Source organism: Phyllopteryx taeniolatus, chromosome 1, assembly GCF_024500385.1.
Source record: "Phyllopteryx taeniolatus isolate TA_2022b chromosome 1, UOR_Ptae_1.2, whole genome shotgun sequence".
Taxonomy (NCBI): Eukaryota; Metazoa; Chordata; class Actinopteri; order Syngnathiformes; family Syngnathidae; genus Phyllopteryx; species Phyllopteryx taeniolatus.
In genome coordinates this window covers 27185256-27204098 of record NC_084502.1, presented here as the reverse complement: position 1 = coordinate 27204098, position 18843 = coordinate 27185256, and the positions used below count along the sequence as shown (strand labels likewise).

General features: G+C 39.9%; 2 protein-coding genes and 1 long non-coding RNA gene across 6 annotated transcripts in view; 1 reads left to right on the top strand and 2 right to left on the bottom strand.

Moving 5' to 3' along the window:
• Window positions 1-3060: 3060 nt before the first annotated feature.
• LOC133483485 (cyclic nucleotide-gated cation channel alpha-3-like) lies at window positions 3061-18333 on the top strand. 2 transcript variants are annotated; one of them, XM_061784813.1, is made up of 8 exons: window positions 3061-3797; window positions 8551-8604; window positions 8733-8822; window positions 9928-9984; window positions 10157-10246; window positions 11746-11847; window positions 11915-12021; window positions 12104-18333. In XM_061784813.1, the coding sequence occupies exons 2-8, from the start codon at window positions 8555-8557 to the stop codon at window positions 13459-13461; spliced, it is 1854 nt and encodes a 617-aa protein (XP_061640797.1). In that variant the 5' UTR covers window positions 3061-3797; window positions 8551-8554; the 3' UTR covers window positions 13462-18333. The 2 variants fall into 2 exon arrangements, with proteins under 2 accessions (XP_061640797.1, XP_061640803.1); XM_061784819.1 differs by having other exon boundaries at window positions 3063-3797; window positions 8766-8822.
• Window positions 4506-7652, bottom strand: LOC133483497 (uncharacterized). The gene is made up of 3 exons (XR_009790132.1): window positions 6826-7652; window positions 6201-6300; window positions 4506-4643 (listed from the first exon to the last, which is right to left on the bottom strand). It is a non-coding gene; the product is annotated as an uncharacterized LOC133483497 (long non-coding RNA).
• The window catches only part of LOC133483474 (ubiquitin-protein ligase E3A), a 41877-nt gene continuing 40916 nt past the window's right edge, over window positions 17883-18843 (bottom strand). For all 3 annotated transcript variants that reach the window (XM_061784786.1, XM_061784795.1, XM_061784802.1), the window contains one exon: window positions 17883-18832. In XM_061784786.1, the coding sequence (XP_061640770.1) occupies window positions 18712-18832 (121 nt within the window). In that variant the 3' untranslated portion in view covers window positions 17883-18711. The remainder of the gene's footprint in view (window positions 18833-18843) is intronic.

The following is an 18843-nucleotide window of genomic DNA, read 5'->3' as shown; positions in this document are numbered from 1 at the left end:
GCGACCCTCTTTCAGACAATCAGGCACCTGAGAAACATCCATCCATCCATTTTCTGAGCCGCTTCTCCTCACTAGGGTCGCGGGCGTGCTGGAGCCTATCCCAGCTGTCATCGGGCAGGAGGCGGGGTACACACTGAACTGGTTGCCAGCCAATCGCAGGGCACATACGAACAAACAACCATTCGCACTCACATTCACACCTACGGGCAATTTAGAGTCTCCAATTCATGCATGTTTTTTGGGATGTGGGAGGAAACCGGAGTGCCAGGAGAAAACCCACGCAGGCACGGGGAGAACATGCAAACTCCACACAGGCGGGGCCGGGGATTGAACCCGGGTCCTCAGAACTGTGAGGCAGACGCTCTAACCAGTCGTACACCGTGCCGCCATACATACATTTTAAAAATACTGCTGAATAAATCCTTTACAATTAACTAAAGATCATTTTTATTTTAGTACTACAGTGTTCCCTCGATATATCGTGGTTCACCTATTGCGGATTCGGTATATTGCAGATTTTTTATTTTTTTCATATTGTTTTCACACATAATTCGCCCTATTGCGGGATTTTGAGTGATGCTGTCATTCTTTTTTTTTTCTTTTTTTGGAGGGGGGTAAAATAAATGCTTCCAAGCTTGCAACATAAAAACTTTAAAAAAAAAAAAAAAAAAAGGAAAATTTAATAATTCATAATAATTCATTTATTCATACAAGGAATAAAATTAAAAAACCAAACAGAAATGCACAGTAGCACTGTACATTACTGTTTGTTAAAGACTAAAAAGTGTTTAAGAGTATAGAAAGTTTATGAGTATGGTACCGGTTAATAGGCAAGTGGGGAAGATTAATAAGAGTCTGGGGACGTTCATACAGCTTTAAAATGTCTAAATTATTATTTGGTCGCTACTTTGTGGATTTCACCTATTGCACAGGTGGTCCAGAACATAACCCTTGCGATAAACAAGCGATTACTGAACTTTGATTTTAGCCCCCCAGCATCTCATAAAATCTGATTATTGTTATTATTATTATTATTGTTTTAGTCTTTACTCACATGTTTAAAAACGCATTAAATGCTTAATCAATCATGATTATTTCAAAAGCTCACCCCTCCCTTCTTATTCAATGGGCTATTCCATCTTACTGCCCATGTGCAGACTTTATTCACAAAGACTGTAGCAAAACAAAGTTACGAACTTGTTGGTGGAAAATGAAGTTGTGTTATCCCAGTGGAGTGAAGAAGAGAAGGCAAAAGGAAAACAAACAGTTTTTATCAACACTAAAGAAGGTTTCAACCTTTTTCACAGTGACACTGAATATGCATAACTGACAACAGCAAGAGCCAGGCCCTCGTCGGTTGCAGTGGCACTGCTGTCAGTGTCAGCCAAGCAAGGATGCAGTTGAGATTTTCATCAAGAAAATGATTGATCTTTATCTTAAAAGCACACATTTAAAAATAAAGCCTTCAAAGCTTTAAAAAGGCACACAGGTTTTTGTCTTTCTTTTTCTTGTTTTGTTTTCTCCACTCCATAAATGTGCTGATGAGGATAATGATGATACTGCCATGAAATAGTGCTGACAGCAGTGTTGAATGCACAAGAGGCTAGCATGCAGACATGTTCCAACCCATCCAACTCCCATGGGAGAGTCTAAGCCACAGGTGACACCAGAGTAAATAAGTGTGATGCATCCCTTGTTTATGACCTCCAATTGTGATTTAAAAAAAAAAAAAAAAAGAATCATTGCAGGGAGGTACATTGGGTTGAACATCACCACCAGATCACCAGAGGTGGCAAAAGTCAACTCTTGTACTTAAGTTGCTGTTGTGACTTTCGGCTTGACCTCTCAGGGGTCGCCACAGTGAGTCACTTGCATGATTTGCTTGGCGCAGTTGTTACACCGGATGTCCTTTCTGATGTAAGCCACCCATTTTTTATCCGGGCAGTGGCCAGGTAAGAGAGTACTGACCGGGAATCGAACCCATGCTGTCTTAAGTAAAAATAAAATATCATTTAAAAAAAGACTGAAATTTTGTACACTGTTCAATGACAAAAATGATTGCAGTGGATAAAAAAAAGTCTACACACCCCTGCCAAAATGCCAGGTTGTTGTGAAACAAAACAAAACAAGAACAATGAGACCATGATCAATCATTTCCAAACATTTCCCCCATGAATGTGACTTAATGTGATAATCTGCACAACTCAACAGAATTTAAAAACAATATTTTTGAGAACGAAGGAAAAAACAAATGACTGAAAATATGGTTGCACAAGCGTGCACACCCTCCTATAAATGGGATGTGGCTGTGTTCAAAATTAACCAATCGCAGTCAAATTTATGTGAAAGTTGAACCAAAGTCATTTTCGTGTTTTGTTTCTCAATACATTAAATATGTTTGAAGGTGAAGGTGCTGAAAACAGGTGCAAAGACTGAGAACAACTTAGTACAAATTGTTGAGCTATACCTTAAAACTCTTTCGGGGTTTTCTGGGGGTGGCAAAAAAACCCAAAGCCTCGTGACGAAAGCCGGCTGGGGTATATACTTACTGACATAAGTCCCCTGCCCCACTATATAAACACCAAGCGCCCATATTCCATGCAGTGGCCATTCAGTGGAATTGCCACTTTCTTATTCAAAAGAACTGAGACCCAACCGGCAGACAGTAGCTCGCAGTTGTTCTCTGACCTATGAAGCATAGGCAAACTGAAGGGAGCGTGGAAGCAGCCATGCTCAAATTAGCTCAAACTGCTGAAGGATTGTCCTACGGCTGAGTCATTTCGGCCTACACACACAGTAAGAGGCTTTACCCAGACTGGAAGGGATATAAATAAAGAGGCAGCTTTGACAACAGTCACTGCTGTTGATCTATCTAGTGCATTCTGATGTTGGCTCCTACCAAAACTATGACAGCTGTATAATGATAGCTCCTTCAACTCAGCTCAGCTCACTTCACAACATGCAGCAGCTAGGCAGGGAGTGAACACATCTTCAAAAAAGAGGCTGTTTGTTTTGTCACTCCCAGTTAAGATTAGTGTCAAAATTAAATGCAAAACAAAGTGGATTTTGGGGGGAAAAAATGAAAACATGGCTTGCCTTACAACAGTCTGTTTAGCTTAATGCTAACAAATCATGCTAAACACAATATGACAGTGATTATATAAAGCACATTTTAAAGTCTTATTTTTCATATTAAAAAAACAAAAACAAGTTTTTGGGGGGGAGGCTGGAACAGATTAATGGCGTTTCCATTCAGCTCAATGGAGAGGCATGATTTGAGATACGAGTGTTTTGAGTTCCAAGCATGGTCACAGAACAAATTGAACCCGTATCTAAAGGCACCACCGTCCTTTAGAATAAGTTTGTGTTGTCCCAATATAACACAATAGATGGCAAGTTTCAACAGAAATGAAACTCAGGCTATCATTATAATAAAAGCCTTATGTTCCTTCCATTCATCCTTTTTGGGGGTAAAAGAGTGGCGCGACCCATTCCAGAAACATCCGTGTGATGTAGTGTGGTTTTCTGTTTGTGATCCTTTTCTCATTGAGTCTCCTGCCTCTCCCACCTGACGCCTTCCCCCATCCTTCTCTGGGAAGTAACAGAGTGGATGAACATAAAGGGACTAATCAGCAGCAGGACAAGATCGCTACAATTTGGAAGTGTTTTTTGTTTGGTTTTACTTCCTTAACAGATCATATATAATACCAGAATGTCTGATGTGAATAGAGTCATTCAGAACTAGGAGCAAATATGGAATTACTGCAGACTTCATAATCATCATCGCTAAAATAAAGGTAAACGCATTCACACTCATTTCTGGTCACTTGCAAACAAACTGCTTTTTAAAGAAGAGGAATGTATTTTGAGGCCAGCGTGATAAACACAGGTCTACTAATTCTAATTTTAGACATAATAATCCATAATCTCAGCAAGGAGGATTTGAGCGGCGCTCGCAAGACTGAACCTAAACAATCTCCCTTTTGCAAAGATCATTCTTCAGTGTATCTGTAGCAACTTGCCAAAAATGTAACATTCACTTCCTGTATTACCAGTTGAATTTGGTAAGGATGGAATTGCATTTTCTGATCATCAATCATTGCCAACAGTGGGCCTCTGAAGCCCTTTGAGACTCTTTCGTGATTAAGAGCTATACAAATCTACTTGAATTGACTGAGAAAATGACGTGACTGAAATGCTGTTTTTGATCCCAAATGCCAAAAAGAAGACAGCAGAAGCAAAAGTCAATGACATGACATGGCAGCATGGTATTGCAATTGCTAGATACAATGGAAATATCCCCTTGCTAAGGGGCTATGAGCAGCATTGGGTCGACACCTGCATGCCATGCCCATGACATCATTGTCACATGATTTTTCTCTCTATGATTTCTCCATTTTTGATTCTGATGTGGATCAAAATGAGACATGTGGAAAAATGGCCAACACCATAGTTGTTTTTCGGTGTCAGAAAATGGTGAAAAATACCCTACATCTCAAAAATGTGTCGAAAGTTTTTATTATCAAAACATTTCTCAGTCCTTTGGTGTTAGAAAAATAGGGTAAGTCCAGAAGCAAAATCAGGAGTCCATGAAAAGTTAAGCGCAGAAATTGATTCCCACATGGAGGTCCAACTGGTGCTATCTACGAAGAGACAATTCAATTACAGTGAGCGAGGGTGAGCACGAGTTTACGCACAAAGTACAGCAGAGGTGGCACCAAGTCATTGCTTTGCAAGTCTCAAGTCTTTGCCCTCAAGTCCCGAGTCAAGTTGCAAGTCCTACACTTTGAGACCTTTCGAATCCTTTTACCAACAAAATAAACATATTTTAATGAATGTAGTATTTCTATTTAATTAATATGTATGTATATGCTGCATTTTAGTAATTTAATATCTTTTAAAATCCATACTTATCAAAACAAATTTGATAAACAAGTGCATTGAACCTTTATATGAAAACTAGGGGGCTGATCAAAATTTGTGCACCTGCAAAGCCGATCGTCAAGGGGGCGTTTTCTTTATTCCACCTTGAAAATGCCATGCTATGACTTACTTTTTCCTCACTTTATTTCTGAAGTGACATTAAACAGACCTGTCACAAATAAGAATTTGCATTCACTAGTGCTGCAATTAGTAATCAAGTATTCTACTGACAATTCTATTGGAATAATCAAGTGAAAGGTTAAAATGTTTTTTTTTGCTTGGTTAAAGAGCAATTCAGAATACGCAAAAGAAAATGAGACATTTCATTGAATAATGAACCACCAACTGCTTTCCTCTTTTAGATAATGAACAGTATTTGTCTTAAATTCATATTGTGCATATAGCAATAGTCTACAAACATTTCTAGTGAGGCAATTTCAAACATAAATATAAATAGATTTCAGTTTAAACTTGGTATATCTTGAGTATCAAAACACAAGGCATTCATTTAAAAAAAGAGGAACACAAGTTTGTCATCTTGTTATAAAGGTGCAATTTTATCCAACTGTGGTATCTCAGTCGGAACTACTGAAAGAATATTAATCAAAAGATGAAACTGTATAGACTAAAAACATAAAAAGCATAACAGACCTAAAATTATAAAAGCGGCGTACGGATAAGATACAATAAATATGAATGAAAGAATGGAATTCAAATAAAAGTAAAATAACACCTAAGAAGAGAAAAACAAAGTAAGTGAAATAAATGAATATTATCCATCCATCCATTTTCACGAGGGTCGCGGGCGTGCTGGAGCCTATCCCAGCCGTCATCGGGCAGGAGGCGGGGTACACCCTGAACTGGTTGCCAGCCAATCGCAGGGCACATAGAAACAAACAACCATCCGCACTCACATTCACACCTACGGGCAATTTAGAGTCTCCAATTCATGCATGTTTTTGGGATGTGGGAGGAAACCGGAGTGCCTGGAGAAAACCCACGCAGGCACGGGGAGAACATGCAAACGCCACACAGGCGGGACCGGGGATTGAACCCGGGTCCTTAGAACTGTGAGGCCGACGCTCTAACCAGTCGGCCACCGTGCCGCTAAATGAATATCAGTTAAAAGCTAAATGAAAAAGGTGGGTCATGAGACTGTTCTTGAAAACAAGAACGCAGCTTTGAGGTTCTCTGCCAAGGATAAATATTAAGGTTTTAAATATAAATAGACCGTTTAGTAGTCAACCCGAACTGTATGAAGAGTTGGATCAGCTTACTCTTTGAGTCTTTCTCTCTTGTCCAGCGATGAGTCGCCGCTGAATCACATCTGCGCAGAATACATGGTACGATGCGCCATACAGTGTTGGCTTTTTTGCACTGAAAAACAAAGAAAATCTTTGTTATGAAGTATGCGATGGAATTTGAAAGCCCTTGTTATTGACATTTTAATAAACCTACAATAAAATACATATGTATCTCAAAAATTACTCTTTGGTTAATTTCTTTTGCTCAGAAAATTTGTGTAGTTTTTCCGACAAGTATGGTGATACCGACATTCAATTGCCGCACAATCCCGACCCGAATGTGTAATAAGATATTCTTCCCAACGGCATCATTCTTCAGTTTAGCAGCTTGAATCAGATGACCTGAAAACATTTGTAATAGTAAAGAAAAGTATAAATTAAAAACTTAATATAAAAAAAAATACAGTTTGTGGCACCCTGCTTTGTTCTATACATAAAGTTACAACGTCACATGATCTGGACAAAGTTGATTTTTATGGCACAGTAATAAATTCTCAGTCAGATACAAGATCCTACTACAAATAGGCCTACTACAATTGGAAGTAGTCTAATAATGAGTATTATAACTGCGGAAAAACAGAAATATGTAGGTACAAACCTGATGTTTCCTGTCTCTGCTTTCCATAGCATTCCACGTTATCACATATTTTCACAGACAGCAGCAAGAATAGGTGGCCTGCTACGGGTGACATGTTTCATCTGAGATGTTGATCGTAACTTCTTTGGTGAAACTGATGGTTGACAAGAAAATAGCTGATCACCTCCTTTTCTCATCAGTAGCCACTGCAGATTTAACTTCATACTATGCTACATCCTTTTTCAGCTGCATTGATTCTTTTCGAGTCCATTGCTGCATGCTGTCTCTGCCAGCGATCGTTCAGTCCTGTCCAAATTTTATCAGCACACTGATGAAATTTCACCCAGCGCATGGCAGAAAAAGCATTCACCGTTTCCCCACACATTACACATTGACAGGACCAGGGTTCAAATCCGGCCTAGCCTGTGTGGAGTTTGCATGTTCTCCCCGTGCCTGCGTGGGTTTTCTCCGGGCACTCCGGTTTCCTCCCACATCCCAAAAACATGCATGCTAGGATAATTGAAGACTCTAAATTGCCTGTAGGTGTGAATGTGAGTGCCACTGGTGGTTTGTTTAGAGGTGCCCTGTGATTGGCTGGCGACCAGTTCAGGGTGTAACCCCGCCTCCTGCCCGATGATAGCTGGGATAGGCTCCAGCACACTGGCAACCCTAGTGAGGATAAGCGGTATGGAAAATGGATCGATGGATAGGTGTTCAACCCCTATTCCTTGTAAGTTCCCTAATTGCATCAAAAATGTAACAAGGTGTCTATCTATGAGAAATTCATGTATCGATAGATGTTATGTTTTGCCTTCAAAACTCCTCTTTAACCACTAAATAGACCTTGCTTTGTCATATCCCCTCAACGACACCATTTTGCCATACAATCGTCGATATCTGCAATTTTTACATCCACACTTGCTGATTTGACTCTAATCTGTCACGGCTGTGTGTTCTGGTTGTTATCTTCCCCCTGTCTCGTGCACACCTGCTCCTGAGAGCATCTTCCCCACCTGTGCCTCGTTTACCCTAATTACCCCTTGCATTTAACCTCCTGTCTCATTCCAGTTCACTGTACCTTGTTGTCACGTTCCAGCATTCCTTGTTTCCACTCATAGTAAGACTAGACCCTGTTCCCATTATTGACCTTGCCTCTTTGCCTCACGTTTTTTTGGATACTCTTACCTTTTCGGATTGCCTGCCTGTGTACCGACCTCTGCTCGTTTATTAAACCTCTCTTTTGTAAAACTCTCCATTTGTATTGGAGTCGCGCACTTTAGGTCCTGTCCTCTGTTCCATTCATGACACTAATCGTGTCTGCCAACTCATTATGCATGTGACCTCCTTTCTTTTTTTCTGTGTGGCCTACTTTTAAAGGAGTCAGATTTATCTTCAAAGTTTTACCACAAGGTCCAAGTTATTATGGGAATGACAATTCTTAAACCCATTGGGTTAGAGTAATTCTTAATACAGGCACATGCACACTTAAGAAACAAGAATATCAACATTTAAAAAAAATAAAATAAAATATACCACAAATCTAGTTCAGCATATCAGAGCACAGTGTTTGGACTGAAAATATTAACAGACCATTGTAATTGTTTTTGGGGGTTTGAATCCCTAAAATCCCCTTTAAATATTCAAATCTCAACACACAACAACTGCATAAAAGGCACAATAAAAGAAAAAAAAAAAAAGAGAGTCAATGTGAATCATATTTTTCAAAACGTTACACCTTATCTCTAGGCTGATGGACATCCAGAATCAGAACTCCTTCGCAAGGACAGGCCCACTATACAGGTAAGTCACTGAGGCAGCGCTCATCAGGAAAGTAAAAGCAGTGGATAGTATTGAAACACTATGCAAAAAAAAAAATGGAGCTCAATCGATATTGTGTACACTATATACTGTACGTTCTCTGTTGCAAGGCTGGCTCACATGATGCACTCTGGTCCTAACAGAAGCAGACCTACAGAGTTCAGTATGAGCTACTGTAGAACAAAGAACACGAGGAAGAGGTGAGCTGTGTAACTAGCTAAATAGTGACCCTCAATTGGTGGGTCAGGACTCAAAAGTGGGTTACGGAGCAATTTTGGTTAAAAAATTACAAGGGGTCCTCCGTTTACGATGGTGCCAACGTGACATTTCAAGTTTACAAATGGCATAAGAATACGTTATCTTGTAGTACAAGAAGGCATGCTTAGCGTTGAATTTCCTGTTTTTCATTAGATTGTTTTATATTTTTGGCCCTAGAAGTATTTTTCATTCAAATATCAACAGTAATGACTTTAGTACTGCGCAAGTGTAGGTTAGAAATAGACCAAGGCGTGTCCCAACTTGCATACAAATTCGCACGCTGTAGGAGCAGTGAAATGTTTAACATGCATCCCGGACTCTCCTTTTATTTGGAAAATAACATTATTTTGACAGGCATGCGTCAGAAATGTCATTATCCATCCATGCATCCATTATTTGGGGTGTAAATGCAACTTCCAGAGACATTTAAACAGCCTCTCACATGGACAATTGTATTTTTAATCATAATAATCCAGACTGTTAAAAATGTTACAGTTGCTTTTGTCTGCATTTCCTAAAAATCTACCGATGTTGCACTTATATATCTATATACCGTTTATCCTGTGAATGTAGTTATGTTCATCCTCAGTTTCTTAATAAGGTGCTGACCCACACAAAACTCTAATCCAATGTGTCATTGTATTAGTTATAGAATGCTTTACTTTCCTCAAGTAGAGCTCGTCCTGTCTTTTGTCGTCTTCTTTTTCTGTATTATTTAGTTGCCTTTTCACTCTCGCTCCTTTTTTTGTCTGTCACTACCCTGTAAAAACGTTGTTCTGTTCAACTGAACAACTGTAATTCTCAATAAATATCCATCAGAATACAAAGAAACGACAGTGGCAGCTTAAAAAGTCCATTGTGACACAGTAAAATTCTTCTGACATAAAAGGGATACAGATCTTCCTTTCTGTTTGACCGAACAGGACAAAAAAAAAGAATAAAAAGAAAAAAACAATTAATTAAGTGAACAAGTAGACGTGTAGTTATGTTTAAATCTTTAAAAATGTGATGTACATATATTAATGTTCGTATATGTTGTCTTTATAGTCATTTTCTTTGGCCATTGGCTGAACAGAACATGAACAACTGCAACAACAATGATGGGTAAGCTGACGGCGTACTCTTTATTAGACATCCACATCGGTACTGTACTGGTTATCCTGATGATGTAGTGAGTGTACCTGTGCTGTCACAGTGCCACCCTCAGGACACCTGAGTTTTGTGTAAACAAAACAATCTCTTTGTGCAGCTGCTTAACAAGCATCTTGTTCTTCAGCAAAAAAGATGACAAGAAAGAAGAACCCAAAAATGAGAAGAAAGCGGAACCTAAGAAAGATGACAAGAAAGATGAGAAAAAGGAAGAACCGTAGGTTTCACAGTCATTCTTTGATGTTACATAAATAGAATTATTCTGCCAGGTTAGAATAACCTGTTTCCTTTAAAATAATAATACTAATAATAAAACTAAAAAAAAGGTGTTATTTCCAAACAACGTAATCAATAGTTTTGTGGTTTTGAATGAGGTCAGTTAAGATAAATTGGCTAAATGTATAAAAATTGTTTCATCATGAGCTACATAGACTTGAATATCAATAGAGGGCAAATTTAGTCATTTGGGGGCCCAAAGACAAACCCAGTCATGGGGCTCTTCACATTTGTATACCACTGCAAATTTGTTATCATCAACTAAAAAGTGTGAAATTGAGAGTTTTTCCTAGTTTCTGAATTTGATAAGGTCTTTAAAATCCTTGTACAAGTCCTGAACCTGTAACGCAATAACTTTTGGCCAATAACGTACTAAGTGACTACGCTATTAGCTGATTATTACGTTATTGGCCAGGTTAAAAAAAACAAAAAACTGCAAATGTAATATTAAAATTACATTATGGGCCTATTACTTTTTTAAAAAGGGCAAATTTCTGTTATGGGCCATTATTTCGGCTTCTACAAAAGAAGCCCAAAACATAATAAAAGGCCCTATCATAATAAAAACCCATAATGCAATAAATTTGCCATTGTTAAATTGTAATAAGCCCATAAAGTCATAACTGGCCAATAATGTAATAAAAGTCCTAAACCAATAACGTCTACTACATTTGGAGAGGCTAAGGAGCAGAAAGACAGGACTTGCAATCATGCTAACCAGCAAGTTAAATAGACAAATACACAGTACAGGGAGAGAGGGAAAGCGAGAGAGACAGACAGACGGAGAGAGTATGCATTTTCACAGTATACAAAAATAAAAGGTTAATTAAAGTTATCGTATAGTATATTATTACGTTGTGGGCTCAGTTATTACAATTTGTTTCATACCAGGCCAGTAATGTAATTACCAATCCATAACGTGACTAGTTATTCAATTAGTGGCCAAATGTTATTACATTAAAGGTTTCAGGACTTTTATTTCGTTAAAGGCCAGTGTGAATTAGCTTAACACTAGCTCAAATTCAATATAGTTTACCATTTTCACCGCTTGACTACTCAAGTGACAAAAAGTGTCACCCATGGCACTCCTCGGCTGACACTGACAGCAGTGCTGCTGAAGCTGGCAGGAGTGTCTGGCCCTTGCTGTTGTAAATTACGCACCATAGTGTCACAGTGAAAAGGGTTTCAACTTTTGGTAGTTGTGATAAAAGTGTTTGTTTTCCTCTTACATTCTCCTCTTCACTACGTAACTCAGCTTCACCCCCCCCATTTGTTTTGCTCCACTCTTCCTGAATCAAGTCTGCATATGCGCAGTAAGGAGATGGAACAGTCCATTGCATGAATGGGGGGGGGGGGGGGGGGGGGTCAAATATCAACTATCTTGAAAATGTTTTAGAAAGTTCTAATGAAATTAACGACCATTGTTAACTGTCTTATCAGAAAAGAGGTGTGGGTCATGGACCCTGCCACAGATACATACTACTACTGGTTATGGACCATATCCATCCCTGTCTTCTACAATCTGATGTTGCTGGTGGCCAGGTCTGGACAATTTTTCATGAAGTATCAGACCTTTTTGAAACTCTAAGTAAATGTGGGTGCATTACAGGGCTTGCTTCAATGAGCTGCAGAACAACAACACAATATTGTGGCTAGTGTTGGACTACACCTCAGATTTTCTCTACTTTACTGACATTTTTGTGAGGGCCAGAACAGGTTTGTGACCTTGGTTTTGCTTCTACATTTGTAGTTTAGAAAAATGTTTGTTATACAATAATCATGCTTTTGTTCATTATAGGTTTCTTGGAGCAAGGGCTGCTTGTACGAGACGCGAAGGTTCTGAAGGAAAAGTACATGAAAACACGTCAGTTTCGACTGGACGTCATATCTGTGATTCCCACTGATATTGTATTCATCAAAATTGGAATGCACAATCCTGAGTGGAGGTTTAATCGCCTCTTTAGGTTGGCTCGGCTCTTTGAATTCTTCGACCGAACAGAGACTCGCACCAATTTCCCAAACATCTTTCGGATCGCTAATCTTGTACTTTACATCCTCATCATCATCCACTGGAATGCTTGCATCTATTTTGCCATCTCCAAGGTCCTTGGCTTTGGCTCAGACACGTGGGTTTATCCACCAATAAGGAATGCAGAATTTCAACATCTCACCAGGCAGTACATCTACTGCTTATATTGGTCCACAATGACCTTGACCACTATTGGGGAGACACCACCCCCAGTCCGTGATATTGAGTACTTTTTTGTTGTGGCTGACTTCCTCACCGGAGTTTTGATCTTTGCTACAATCGTAGGCAATGTTGGTGCCATGATATCCAATATGAATGCCGCTCGAGTGGAGTTCCAGGCCAAAATAGACTCCATCAAGCAGTACATGCAGTTCCGGAAGGTGACGAAAGACCTTGAGGCCCGAGTGGTCAAGTGGTTTGATTACTTGTGGACAGAGGCGAAAACGTGTGACGAAAAGCAGGTGCTCAAGAACCTTCCGGATAAGCTCAAGGCTGAGATTGCCATCAATGTTCATCTGGAAACCTTGAGGAAGGTGCGAATTTTTCAAGATTGCGAGGCAGGTTTGCTTGTGGAGTTGGTCCTCAAACTTCAACCCCAAGTCTTTAGTCCCGGTGACTACATCTGCAAGAAGGGGGACATTGGGAGGGAAATGTACATAATCAAGGAAGGAAAGTTAGCGGTGGTGGCAGAAGATGGGGTCACTCAGTTTGTTGTCCTCAGTGATGGAGCCTACTTTGGAGAAATCAGCATTTTGGGCATCAAGGGGAGTAAGGCAGGGAATCGAAGAACGGCCAACATCCGAAGCGTGGGTTACTCTGACCTGTTTGCCTTATCCAAGGATGACCTGATGGAGGCGCTCACAGAGTACCCTGATGCGAAGAATGTACTGGAAGATAAGGGACGCGCCATCCTCATGAAAGACAACCTCATTGATGAGTCGCTTGTCGCAGCTACCGACGCCAAAGACTTCGAAGCAAAAGTGAACGTGGTCGAGGCAAGCTTGGAAGTCATGGTGTTCAAACTGAAGAAGCTGGCGGAACATCATGAATCATCCCAGCGCAAGCTCAAACAACGGCTCTGTAATTTGACAAACCAGGTCCGAACCCTCCAAGTAGCTGACGAGTAACGTGGGCTTGGTGCTTCTTTCACTTAGCAACTGCTCTTCAGACAGACTGTTGATCCTACATATAGCTCATTTTCATAATAAAGGCTATACATGCTTAATAAGCATCTCAACTTCATTATATACTGTATTTGGGAGAATAGGTATGCTATGAGACCTCATGGCCACGCTTGCCCTTTACAATTATGACACCAAACACAAACTATGTACTGATATATTGTATCTACTGTACATAACATATACAGTTCCCAGAAAAAATGGGAACCCTTTGGCATTACCTGGATTTCTGCATATTGGTCACAAAATATGATCAGAGCTCAGTTTAAAAAAAAGTTTTTTTTTTTTTTTTAAATGTAAACTAATACACAATACGGGGTAGTCAATTGTTGATTGACTTCTAATCCTTCGGTCGTTGTACTGTTGCATCACCCAATTTCTGTAAAAATACTGTATTTGTATCACACATACATTTACATATACAGTATATACAGTGGGTATGGAAAGTTTTCAGACCCCCTTAAATTTTTCACTCTGTTATATTGCAGCCATTTGTTAAAATAATTTAAGTTCATTTTTCCTCAATGTACACACAGCACCCCATATTGACAGAAAAAAAAACTTAATTGTTGAAATTTTTGCTGATTTAAAAAAAAAGAAAAACTGAAATATCACACAGCCATAAGTATTCAGACACTTTGCTGTGACACTCATATTTAACTCGGGTGCTGTCCATTTCTTCTGATCATCCTTAAGATGGTTCTACACCTTCATTGGAGTCCAGCTGTGTTTGATTATACTGATTGGACTTAAGAAAGCCACACACCTGTCTATATAAGACCTTACAGCTCACAGTGCATGTCAGAACAAATCAGAATCATGAGGTCAAAGGAACTGCCTGAAGAGCTCAGAGACAGAATTGTGGCAAGGCACAGATCTGACCAAGGTTACAAAAAAATCTTTGCTGCACTTAAGGTTCCTAAGAGCACAGGGGGAGAAGATTCTTGGTGAGAGAGGTAAAGACAAAGGCAAAGATCACTTTGGCTGAGCTCCAGAGATGCAGTCGTTTGATGGGAGAAAGTTCTAGAAAGTCAACCATCAATGCACCCCTCCACCAGTCGGGGCTTTAGGGCAGAGTGGCCTGACAGAAGCCTCTCCTCAGTACAAGACACATGAAAGCCCGCATGGAGTTTGCTAAAAAAAAAACACCTGAAGGACTCCAAGATGCTGAGAAATAAGATTCTCTGGTCTGATGAGACCAAGATAGAAATTGTTGGCCTTAATTCTAAGCGGTATGTGTGGCGAAAACCAGGTACTGCTCATCACCTGTCCATTACAGTCCCAACAGTGAAGCATTGTGGTGGCAGCATTATGCTGTGGGGGTGTTTTTTCAGGTGCAGGGACAGGACGACTGGTTGCAATCGAAGGAAAGATGAATGCGGCCCAGAACAGGGATATCCTGGACGAAAACCTTCTCCCGAGTACTCAGAACCACAGACTGGACCGAAGGCTCACATTCAAAAAAGACAATGACCCTAAGAACACAGCTGAAATACCGAAGGAGTGGCTTCAGAACAACTCTGTGACTGTTTTTGAATGGCCCAGACAGAGTCCTGACTTAAACCCAATTGAGCATCTCTGGAAAGACCTGAAAATGGATGCCCACCAACGGTCACCATCCAACCTGACAGAACTGGAGAGGATCTGCAAGGAGGAATGGCAGAGGATGCCCAAATCCAGGTGTGAAAAAGTTGTTGCATCATTCCCCAAAAGACTCATGGCTGTATTGGCTCAAAAGGGTGCTTCTACTAAATACTGAGCAAAGGGTCTGAATACTTATGGCTGTGTGATATTTCAGTTTTACGTTTTTAATCAATTCTGTCAATATGGGGTGCTGCATGTACATTAATGTGGGGGGAAAAAATGAACTTAAATGATTTTAGCAAATGGCTGCAATATAAAAAAGTGAAAACTTTAAGGGGGTCTGAATACTTTCCATACTAATGTGATATATGGGTTTATTGTGTAACTCGTCTGTGCGTGAACATGGGTGTATTATTGCAGGGAGGATCAAATGTAAATACGATATGGGTGTGGGGGTGTGATGCAGGAACATCTGTTGGAGACGGCGCCTGGCGCCAACGGCAAATCGCCATTATTTTGCATGGCAACAATGACGTCAATGGACCTTGGACCAATCAGACGACAACGATTCTATACTTCCTCTTTGAAACATTCTATATGTCTGGGGCAGGAACAGAGAGCTGAGGCTAGGGTAAGCGTAGCTGCTGACCAAGAGCTCTGTAAAATGTATAGACTCCTCTGTCAGGAATACATTGGTTGGCTTTTAACACGTCGTTATAATTTTAGTTCTTTCACGAAAACGAACATGCATGGAACCTCGAGAGTTAATAGGTGATTTTAAAAGACAGGTTCCTTTAATACCCACTGTATGTATTTAGATTATATCTGTATGTGCATATATATATATATATACACACACACAAAATTTATATATAAGTGCATTTATATTTGATATGTACATATGTGTACAATATATACATACATATATATATATACATATGTATATATACAGTGGGTTAGAAAAACTGCTCACCCAAATGCCAAGTTTTTTTTTTCTATATGTATATTTTTAAAAATGACCAAGAAGAAGAGACACGGTGGACGACTGGTTAGAGCCTCACAGTTCTGAGGTCCGGGGTTCAATACCCGGAGTTTGCATGTTCTCCCCGGTTTTCTCCGGGGACTCCGGTTTCCTCCCACATCCCAAAAACATGCATGAATTGGAGACTCTAAATTGCTCGTAGGTGTGAATGTGAGTGCGAATGGTTGTTTGTTTGTATGTGCCCTGTGATTGGCTGGCAACCAGTTCAGGGTGTACCCCGCCTCCTGCCCGATGATAGCTGGGATAGGCTCCAGCACACCCACGTCCCGAGTGAGGAGAAGCGGCTCAGAAAATGGATGGATGGATGGACCAAGAAGAACCATTTCAAAACCTGTTACATATAACCTGTACAAATCAATTTAAAAAAAGGAAATCTTTTTCTACCCGGTGAAAAAAAACCAGCCCCAAAGCATGATGCTGCCACCGCCATGCTTTAGGTATGATGGTATGTTGTTAATTTGGTGATGAGCAGTTTTGTGCTTGTGCCAAACATACCTTTTGAAATTCTGGCCAAAACATTCAACTTTGGTTTCATTGGACTGTAACACATTTCCCCACGTTTGGCAAAATGTAGCCAAGCTTAATGTTTTTCTTTGAAAGGCCGTCCACCTTTTAACCCTACCCCATATCCCAGACATGAAAAAGACAGGCATTTTTTGACACATTTATTAAAAAGCCAGTTTTTTCCCAGAAATTCCTGCAGTTCCTTCAATGTTGTCTCTTGGCAGCCTGCCTTACCAGTTTTCTTTTCATCTTTTCATCAATTTTGGAGGGATGTCCAGTTTTTGGCACTGTCAGTGTTGTACCATATTTTCTCCACTTGATGACTGTCTTCACTGTGTTCAATCGTATACTTAATTTCTAAGAAATTCTCTAATACACTTCTCCTGAGTGATAACTTTGAACAATGAAATCCCTCCAATGCTGTGGAAGCTCTCTGCAGACCATTGCCTGTGCTGTTTTGACATGACCACAAAAATGTCAAGAAAAGCCTACAAAAACATCTGAACTTTATTTGGGGTTAATAATAGGCACTTTATTTAAATAGTGGGAGGTGTGTGCTGACCCCCATTTAACAAGTTTGAAAGTGATTGGTTTAATTCTGAGCAGTCAATAGGATGTGTGGGCACATGTACAACAACATGATCTCACTTATTTTACATCCCCTCACTAAAGGATTTCAGTTTCTTTTTTTTTTATTGCGTTGTACAGGTTATAGATCGCACTAGTGATGGAAAATGTTTAAGTGATTTATCTTCTTGTTTTTTACGTTAAAAACCTGGCATTTGAACAGTGGTGTGTACACCTTTTATAACCACTACATCCTGTATATACATACACACTGACGAGAAAAATATTGGGGCACACCTTTTAATTCATCTATCAATCAGGCAATGGTTAGGCTAGAGTCCTTAGCTCCAACTGAATCATATATTGAGACATTTTCTATGCTTTCCAAGAACAGTTTGTGTAAGGCCCCTTGGTTGGATGGGTTTGGTGCAGAAAACCTTGACTGCCTGCAGATTCAAATAAAAATATTGATGGCAAATTAGACCCTCAATGGCGTGGTAGTGGGGACTGTCATAACAGCAAAGGAGTTCATTTTCACTTCTGAAAAGTTAATCCATGAAATCTATTTACGGCAGGAATAGACAACACAAAGTGCCTTATGGATTTCAGCCAATCAGCAGACTATTATGTACACTGGTTTGTCATAATCCCAAGCGTGCCGATATATAAATACTGTTTTGTTTTTTTATTTCATTAGTTTTGTCAACACAGGAAGACATGGTAACTAAAAAAATGCTTCAGACAATCGCGGTGACCTGTGGGCACAAAAAGAAAAAAACATTCTGGGAAAAAAAGTCTAAGTGCACTTACACAGCTCTGACATGATCTCAGTCTGATTGGCGCCCCATCCCCACAAAAGAATCAAAACTGATATTTTAGAGGGAAATAAGAATAATTAATCTATTTTGTTTCGTTTTTTCATGAAGAGCAATAAGAATGGGATAAGCCTTTATTAGTCCCGCAATGGGGAAATTCACAATCCAGGAAGGGCTGCACTATTTTATTATATTTTTTTAACTTTCTTCTACAATGTTCTGCGGGACACCTTTTAGTTCCATAATCCTGGATGATAGCGACTTAGTCGTCCTATGATTCAGAGATTATTAACCTTTGTTTCACTGTTGGATGTGAAAAAATATCCAGGTTAAACCTAAAATAAATAGAAAAATCATCCTCTCTGTACATAAAAAGGTAGGCCGGGAGGCAACAGCACACCCATGTCAAGTGGATGTGGGTACTTTGATCAGGAGATCTCTCTGCTTACACTGAAAGACTATGTTGTTTGACAATGCAGGCACAGTAAAATGACTTAACTCGTCCTGCTGCCACTTACACCATTGTGTCACATTTATATATAAAAAAACAAATAAAAAAAAAAAAAAAAAAAAAAAAAAAAAGGGGTGGGAGGGCAGCGCTAGATGGGTTGAGAAAAAGTCTATTCGCAGTGCGTTTAGAGCAGGTGGTGGTAAGAGTGGTATTGTGCCGGCTGGGGGGGGGACTCAGAGCATGCCAAACCCTTTGGCATAGGTGATGGCTTTCAGCAGTCGTTCCCTCAGCTTGTCCTTGCTGCTGTACTCAGGCAGCAGTAGAACATTAAAGCAAGTATGAGATGTTGGCAACCTGTAGAGGGG